Below are 9,276 nucleotides of genomic sequence, written 5' to 3' on the forward strand. Positions count from 1 at the left end.
TTACTTATTTATAAGCGTATAATAAATAAAGAATAAAAATAAGCGTTAAAATTAAAGTGTGAGATAAGCCTGATATCTTTATATAAAGTTGTAGTGGTCGAAACAAGGATTCCGGGGATATAAAGAACGCCGAAATCCGAGTTATAACGAAGAAGTTATGACCCGTCGAAGTTTCGTGATGGAACCGGCATGACACCGGGAAGCGTAAATAGTGAAATTTCGATAGAGCGACCTTTAGCCTTAGTGATCTAAACGAAATTCGTAGAAAACGTTAAACCGAGAGCGTCCATGAAAAGAACGCCCAAATCTGACTTCGTATGAAAAAGTTATGATTTTTCGAAGTTTCGGCTTAATAGTGTACAACCCGAAGTTCGAATATTAGATCGAGCGGTTTTTATCCGACACAACCTAAATGAGAATCGAAGATCTCGTTAATAGTAGCGTAACGATAAAAAGACAGACGAAAACGGAAGTCGGATGAAGAAGTTATGAATTTTTAACGGACCAATCTTGTCCCAGCCTGTTAAAAATATAACTTTCAAAATAAAGTCAAAATTAGCCGACGGAGTCTAAACGAAAGTTGTAGAGTACGTTCCCGCCTACGCGTGGATATAAAGAACGTCGAAAACGGAGCTCATATGTTAATGTTACGAATTTTTAAAGTCGAGTGTGCAATTTGCGAAATCTGATGCAAGATACGATGACGTGGCCAAATCTCAGCCTTCCCTTGCTCCCCACGGTCTCGCTTCGGATGAAGGACACGTCGCCTCACCACTACGCCCCGCGTCCGAGGACAAGTACGCCCAGCGTACTCCGGCTCTTATCCATTCCGAGTGCGAGACAACTGGAGGCTCGCTGGCAGCCTCATCCGAAGTTATGCCCAACGTAACCATTTCCGAACGCGGCGCGTACCACCGAAGCTGGAGCCTATAAAAGGCATGCGAGGGCTACCATATTTTCTCACAAATTCACCACAACTTTCTCTCTCTACTTTCTCTCACTACCCCCAAACCCCCCTTAAAGCCTAGGTAAACCCCCTAGCACCCGAAGGAAGCCCCGAGACTTCCGGAGTCCCGAGAAAAAGGGTCTTTTGGTTCGGAAACGCTGCTCCGAGCAAAGCCCGGTTTTTAAGAAAACCCGCTGTAAGTGAGCTACACCTACGCAATTCTTAATATAGCTTCTAATTAATTATAGTAACATTATTAGGACCTTAAAATAATGACTTGGGCTATTATTATGAGTTATATAGAGTGTTGTTTAACGCTAATAATAATAGCTAGACTATTAATTAGTCGTGGCTAACGTTAAACTAAACCCTAGTGGTATTGATACTAGGTTTTGTCGAGGGAAAATTATTTTGAGATCACGAAGCGATGTTCAGGTGCAGAGTCACCACCTTTCAGGTGAGTGCATAGTTACTTTCAGCTTACACATAAATATGAAGTATTTTATATAAATTACGTGTTGTGTGTGCATATTATCTGTATACTTGCTATCTATGCTGGATGAACGATTTTATACACGTTTTAAATGATTTAAACTGTATATGTATTTTATATCTACAAAATATGTTGGGTAAAACAGGGGTAGATGTAATAGTTGCTGTGTGCCAAAATAAAATAATGAGAGGCCTCGTTATAGATGTTATTGATGATCCAGTCATCTAGCAGAGTATAGATGACGACCACATACTATTCTAGACAGTCCAGTGGAACGCTAGCAGGCTCGCAACCTGTAGGTGTTTATTTGAACTGTGTGTTTACCAGCAGTACTCCATCCCCCACATGGTTGCCTTATTTGACATGAATTGCTGAGGAATCCCCGAAGCATGTGTTGTCACCCCGATGAAAGTCCTTAGACTAGATCCCTTGTGTTAGATGTTCTAGGGATGTAAAGTGAGGATAACGGGAAGGGGTAATCGGGTTTGTTTGGTTGATGAAAATAATAAATTTATTTATTGTGGGTTGAAAACCCTATGTGCTCACCAGGCTCCCAAGCCTGACCCACTCAGTTTCTTGTATTACAGGAAGTGGCGCATGAGCATAGATGTTTGGATGAGAGATAAGGGATTATAGGCCTGTAAATACGAAATAATGTAGTAAGGCTTATGTTGTACTGTTTATGCTTTTGATCTGTATCGAACATGACATCCCGAGTCTTTTAATGAAATACATTTCTTTGGAAATGCTTTTGATAAATCTTTATCATATTTTCTTTTGGGACAAATTCCGCAACACTTTTATTTAAAATGTTACTCTGATTTTCAAGCAAGCATAAATAAAATCGGTCTTTTCTGGCCGTGTTAATGGGGATGTCACATGTTTGGTGGTAGTATGAGGTGGAATGATGGTTTGATGGTGGTCACAGTGGTGGGAATGGAGACGGAGAAGGGTGGCTTTGGGTGGTGATAGAAGATGAAAGGTTCAACTAAGGTTGAAGGTTGGTGAAGGTAATGAATACTGAGAGAGAGAGAGAGAGAGAGAGAGAGAGATTATTTTTATTATTATTTTTTAAATCTGAAAATCATAAAAAAAACAAATAAGAAAATAGAGAAAATCATATATAACAGGGGCAAATCCGTCATTTTAAAAAAATTAAGACAGATTGGACCAAACAAGCAACAAAATTAAAACTTTGGACCTCTGGTGCTAGTCCAAACTTTTTTGTCCCAAAGTGACAAATTTGAGCAAACCACAGGGACCATTTGTGCAGTTTAGTCAATGTAGTAGCTATAATTAGGGGTGTGCGCGGTGCGGTTTGGTGCGGTTTAAAGTCAAAACCGCAAACCGCACCACATATGCGGTTTGAGTTTTTTTGAAACCGCAAACCGCACCGCAGAAGTTCAAAACCGCGTTATGCGGTGCGGTTTGTTGCGAGCAGTTTGTGCGGTTTGATGAGTTGCTACATTTTATAACTTTTGAAAAATCTAAAAAACCTTTTGTTTTGTTGAGATATAAAACTAGAAACTAGAAATGTTTTGCAAAAAACTCAAAAACAAGTTAGATTTCTGTAGTACGTTTGTTAATTAATTCCTATTGTATGACTATATTCACTAATTTTAGGCTAATTAACATATCCATTTTTATCCTTACCAACATTCTAACTGTTACGAACTTGTAACCAGACAATTATTACTATTTTATTAATCGTAGTGATGAAACAATACACTTTCATATATATATATATATATATATATATATATATATATATATATATATATATATATATATATATATATATATATATATATATATATATATATATATATATGCGGTGCGGTTTAAACCGCAACTTTGTGATTGAAAACCACAAACCGCACCGCATAGTGCGGTTTAACGATATAACAAACCGCAAACCGCACCGCAAAAGTTCTAAACCGCATTATGCGGTGTGGTGTGGTGCGGTGCGGACGGTTTATGCGGTTTGGTGCACACCCCTAGCTATAATAACTTTTGAAGTTGTATTGATCTGTTAATTTGCATTATTTTATAGTAACTTTTTGTTTTGTTTAAAGTAGATTATGTTAATCAAAAAATATGTTTTTAATATAAAAACAAAAATGATATCTTATCTACGTTTACGTATTATTTGAGCTTTTCTATGTTTTATTTGCAAGCACACAAACAAACCAAACAAAATGGAAAATCTATTTCAATGTCTTGAATTTGGTTTTGAATGTGTTCATATCCGAGTGAAAAGGCAACGAGTGAAAAGGCAAGCTTAACCAGCTTCAATTTCCGGCTATGAATATTGACTTTTGTTTTAGTAATTTTATAGTTCGATTATTTTGAAAAACTAAGAATAGTATTTTGATATCGTAATCGTATATCTATAGTTTTGAAGATTTTGATTAAACAATATTTACAGCATTTAATCAACAACGTATATGATCAAATTAAAACAAAATATTTAAATACAAATTTTTTTTTGGGTAAAACCCAAACCCGACCTAATACCCGATTTACCCGTAACTGATTACCTGTATTTTTATTCACGTCGTTTATTAGATATTTTTATTTGGCAATACCTAATCCATCCGATCCGAACTTCCTAAAATCCGAAAGTTATACCCAATTAACACCCCTACACATTAGTATAAAGGTAGCACATCGGGATACGTGGCCCATCACGTGTGCTTGGCAATCGGGAAAACTTAACATACCCTTTTGTGCAAATGGCCAAATAGTTATAGGTGGTATTTGTTTTTTGTCCGCATATCTTCTTGCCCTCTTCTATCTGCGTCGCGCAGACCACGCGCAGACATTAACCTTTGCAGATTGTTTGTTTTTTTGAAGACTGCAGACCTAAAAATGTCTGCGCGCTCTCTTCTTGGCGCAAATGTGGACCAGAGTCTTCTAACATCTTTAGATAACTTCTAGCCTAAAAAAACACATATATCTTTATTTTTTTTTAGTTTTTTTGAATTTATATTTATTCCAACTTTATTAGTGATAAACAATTTGAAAAAAAAAATTACAATACTTAAAAAAACGTTTGATGACACAAACATGATATTTTTGACAAATTTATAAATAAAAAGTTATTACGATAATGTTCGTTGAAATTGTTTATATAAATATGAAAAAAAATCATAATATATTCTTATATGTTTTGTGCCAAATTTTATAAAACATTATTTAATACAGTATCGTCAATTTCTTGGAAAAATATTTATGGTACGTTTTTAATTGATTTAATTGAAAAAATCGAAGTTTATTTCCATCCATTTATGTATCAAATTCTTTGATTCCTAATTACAATGTTTAGGTATAACTTTACAACCAAAAGTGTTGGTTTTTATCAAATATATACGTTAATTTGTATATTTTTTTTTCACTTTTACACAATAATACATAAAATTTGATTTGGATTTGTTAATTATTTATAACACAGAGTCATAAAAATATTAAAAATCACTTTGTATAAAAAAATCAATTTATTTAGATTTTAGTTTATTTTAGTAACATGAAGATGTTAAAAAAAAACAAAAAATCTTCTTTTTTCAGACTGCAAACGTTTGGTCCATTTCTTCTGCTGCAGAGGTCAACAGATATAGTCCACAGATTGCAGATATTTTGGCTCAGAAAAAACAAACAACACCGTAGTTTGATATGTTCTCTAATCTGACATTTTCTTTTGATTTTTTGTAACTAAATAGATTCATTCTCTTAACACTTTTATATGAATGTCTTACTACTTATTTGGACAACGATTTCCAAATTAGGAATCCCGAATCTATCGCTATAGTGCTATGAAAAGGATTCCAAAGAAACCAATAAGAATCAAAGGTGTGGGGGAGGCTATTTCTAATAATGTAGTATAATGATTAATGGTGAGGTATAAATGGTCTCACCTATAATTTAACCCAACTAAAAATTCAACGAAAATATATGTTAAATGTTATTCGCATTTAACATGTGTTCTGAACCACTCTCTTTCTTTATTGCCACTTCCATTATGCAGGAACTCTCCATCGCCCCTTTCCCAGTTCTTCTTAGATGCCTCCTTCTACTTCTCTTTAATCCCCTCTCACACATGGAAGTTTCTTTGAAGAAAGCTTTGAACTTTGAGCTTTAGGGGCTTTCATAGTTGCTTTTCTTGTACATAATCCCCTATTATTCTTTGGTTCTTCAAATCTCCCTTTTCCACATCATGAATTCATCCATGGGCGTTAGACATCATCTTTGGAAAGCTGATCACAAGGTGTTTGATGATTTGTCTGAACCAGATTTACAAAATCATATTTTATTGTCTGCCAATTAACTACTACTACTTATTTTATTCATGAAGTTGACTTTCTTTCAGTCAACCGAGTCAACTGCTTCAACTCTCTATCAATATGCCTTTTTCTTTGATCTATCTAAAACTCCAAGAACTACCTTTCTCATGGTCTTGTATTCAATCACAGGGTGTGTGGAATTAGGGTATCTAGGATACATGGCGATGAATCAACTAAAGAGATTGTTAGTGGTGTTGGTTTTCTTTAACGGATGTTTCATCGAGGCACAAACCTCCCAAGCTCGGGTATGCAATTACTGCACTGTTATTACTGTTATTATTATTGTCGGTGCTTAATAGTTACATGTTATTACTATAATTATACTATTACTATTTGTTACTGTTATTGTTGATACTGCATTATATTTCAGGGATCGAATAAGCCTATGAAAACTAGTGTTCAGTCAAGACCATATGTTGTAAACATCGGGTCAATTTTGACTTTCGATTCGATGATAGGCAAAGTAGCAAAAACTGCATTAGAAGCTGCAGTAGAAGATGTGAATTCTGATCCAACGGTTCTTAATGGAACCAAGTTGAAACTAACCATTCATGATTCCAATTTCAGTGGCTTTTTGAGTATTATGGAGGGTATGTTAAATGTATATGTCTTCTAAACATTTTTCTCATATCTTTCAAACACAGATTCCCAAATTTCATTCCTTTTAATCCTTTTAAACAGCGTTACAATTCATGGAAAACGAAAGCGTCGCATTAATAGGTCCTGAATCTTCAGTCTTAGCTCATATGATCTCCCATGTCGTCTCCGAGCTTCAAGTCCCTCTGCTGTCCTTCACAGCCACCGACCCGACATTATCTTCGCTCGAATACCCGTTCTTTATCCGAACAACGAACAGCGATCTTTTCCAAATGGCTGCAATTGCTGACATAATCGACTACTACGAATGGCGTCAAATCGTTGTTATTTATATCGATGATGATCATGGGAGAAATGGAATAACTTCATTAGCCGATCAATTAGCAGGTAAGCGGTGTAAAATCTCGCACAAATCCCCCATTAAGAAATGGAATAACAAAGTTCTATTGTAAGAAATTATTTGGTTGAAGAACTTGGGATTTTGGAAAGTAGACTTGTTCCTCTTAACTTGCCTCAAGACTATGAAAAAGCCCTAAAAGATGGTCCTAACAATGGTGGTGTTGTTGCAGTTGTTGATGAACGTCCGTATATTGAACTTTTCCTTTCTACCCGTTGTCAATTCAGTATTGTTGGTCAAGAATTCACCAAAAATGGATGGGGATTTGTAAGTAAAATTACTTATTTTGTGTTTAATCTCCATAGTCAAACCAATGGGAGTTGACTTTTTTTTTTTTCAAATGAGTTCTTGTAGGCCTTCCCACGGGACTCTGAACTTGCGGTTGATATATCAACAGCCATCCTTAAACTATCAGAAAATGGAGAGTTAGAAAGGATCCATGACAAATGGCTATTAAGAAGTGCTTGTAGTTCACAAGGGTCAAAGTATTCAGTTGACCAGCTTGAAGTAAAGAGCTTCAAAGGCCTATTCTTTATTATTGGATTAGCTTGTTTACTTGCTCTTTTTATATACTTTGTACTCATCATACACCAATACACTAAACACAAACCCGACCCGTCCGAGTCAACCGGGAGTAGCCTCCGATCGGGACGCCTTCAAACTTTCATTTCATTTGTTGATGAAAAGGAAGAGTCGGTCAAAGCCCGGTCAATGAAAAGGGTCAAAGAGGCGAGTTCGTGTAGGAGTAATGGTGATGATGTGGCAGTGAATGGATATTGAAATACACTGAAAAGAATCGTGTTTGGATACACCGGAATACTTGTATTTATGCCATGTCAGCATGGAAGTTGTACAAATGATCAAAGTTAGTTAGATGTTTGGCATGTTATTGGTAGTTGTACATATTTTACTACTATAGAGATTACAAGATGTTGTATATGAGGATTATAGAACCTCACAATTGTAAAGTGAATGTAAAATAACATGGAAAGAGCATATATATTTATTATAATGGCTTGTCAATATTATTTTGAGAACATCTTTAACGTGAAATCCTTTACTAAATTTCTTGCCTTCTGATGTATCAGTGACATATAAACTTTCTATTGGTGTTTTTATTTATAAAATCTATCATCCCAAAACTTTATTTAATGTATTGACTTTTTCTAAAAGCCCTTTTTGCAATTTGTAAAGAAATTCTAAACATATAGTATACCATGAATTGGGTATTTGATAATAATATTTCGGCAAATAATTCTATAAAATATATGTATATATCTATTATAATCGGCCATTTCTTTTTGGCGACGTTCATTTGATATTTTTGAAACTTTTCAAATTTTTTTTTAACTTTTATATTGTTTTTTTTATTATTCTTATTCTAATGTTAATTATTCAATTGTCAAATATATTTGATTCATTAATTTAAATTGGATGTAAAACATTATATTTTAATGTTACCACTTAATAATTGTTAATATAATATATACCTAATCTGTTAATTTAAATATGGTGTTAAATTTAAAAAATATATCAAAAGGTCAAATGAAGTTGAAAACTGCCGTCTAAAGGCTATTATAGTTAACATTTTCCAATATAATGTCAAATGTACAACTTAAATTGAAATGTAAAGTTAACCAAAAATATGACCAAATGCAATTTTTTAAATAATAACTAAAATTTTCAAAATATGTAGTTTTTATTAAATAAATAATAATATATAAAACTAAAAAATATATGAACTTACTTTAAAAACAATAATTGATATTTAAAATAATAACCATTATCAAATTTAAAATATGGCTGAATAAATTATTTTTTAAATTAAATTAAAAGACGTATGTCTAAGTTAATTAACCATATGTTGAATTTAAATCATATATCAAATACAAATTAACAAATTCTTTTTGATGAAAGACTATTTTTGTATGATGATTTTTTTCGAAGAAGTAGTTTTTTAGTTAATTATAATAGTAGTTATAAAAAATATAAACTTAAACATATATTATGTTTGTCTGAAGAGAGTGGTAGCATGCTATCACATAGGATTTTTTAAAGTCACATAAGATTTTTTGAATCCACGCAGGATAAAGAAAATGGTAGCATCCAAATGATGTTTAATATCTTTTAGTTTGAAAAAAAAAAAAGGAAAAGAATCAACCAATCACAACCCTTTAACCCAACCCTCTGTCTCCTCTCGCTACACTGGTGGTGAGCCATGGTTGGCGAGCTCCCTAGCGCGCGCCAGAGGGTGGCATGAAATGCTCATAGCGCCTCCTAGCAAACCTTCCTTGGCGACCCACTCCCTTAAGCCTAATCATGAAAAAAAAAAGTTAAAAAACAAACTTCATAGCCATGGTTGGCGAGCTCCCTAGCGCGCGCCAGAGGGTGGCATGAAATGCTCATAGCGCCTCCTAGCAAACCTTCCTTGGCGACCCACTCCCTTAAGCCTAATCATGAAAAAAAAAAGTTAAAAAACAAACTTCATAAATGGTCCCTAGGA

At 34.2% G+C, this 9,276-nt stretch overlaps 1 protein-coding gene across 2 annotated transcripts; it reads left to right on the plus strand.

The window, feature by feature from the left end:
- The first annotated feature begins 5,363 nt into the window (after positions 1 to 5,363).
- LOC145133835 (glutamate receptor 2.6-like) lies at positions 5,364 to 7,812 on the plus strand. Of its 2 annotated transcripts, XM_079068799.1 has the most exons (6): positions 5,365 to 5,703; positions 5,909 to 6,024; positions 6,150 to 6,369; positions 6,461 to 6,763; positions 6,946 to 7,040; positions 7,128 to 7,812. In XM_079068799.1, the coding sequence occupies exons 2-6, from the start codon at positions 5,938 to 5,940 to the stop codon at positions 7,551 to 7,553; spliced, it is 1,131 nt and encodes a 376-aa protein (XP_078924925.1). In that variant the 5' UTR covers positions 5,365 to 5,703; positions 5,909 to 5,937; the 3' UTR covers positions 7,554 to 7,812. The 2 variants fall into 2 exon arrangements, with proteins under 2 accessions (XP_078924924.1, XP_078924925.1); XM_079068798.1 differs by having other exon boundaries at positions 5,364 to 6,024.
- The last annotated feature ends 1,464 nt before the right edge of the window (positions 7,813 to 9,276 follow it).

Source organism: Lactuca virosa, chromosome 8 (assembly GCF_052849685.1).
Source record: "Lactuca virosa cultivar CGN04683 chromosome 8, Lactuca_virosa_CGN04683_v6, whole genome shotgun sequence".
In the NCBI taxonomy this organism is placed as follows: Eukaryota; Viridiplantae; Streptophyta; class Magnoliopsida; order Asterales; family Asteraceae; genus Lactuca; species Lactuca virosa.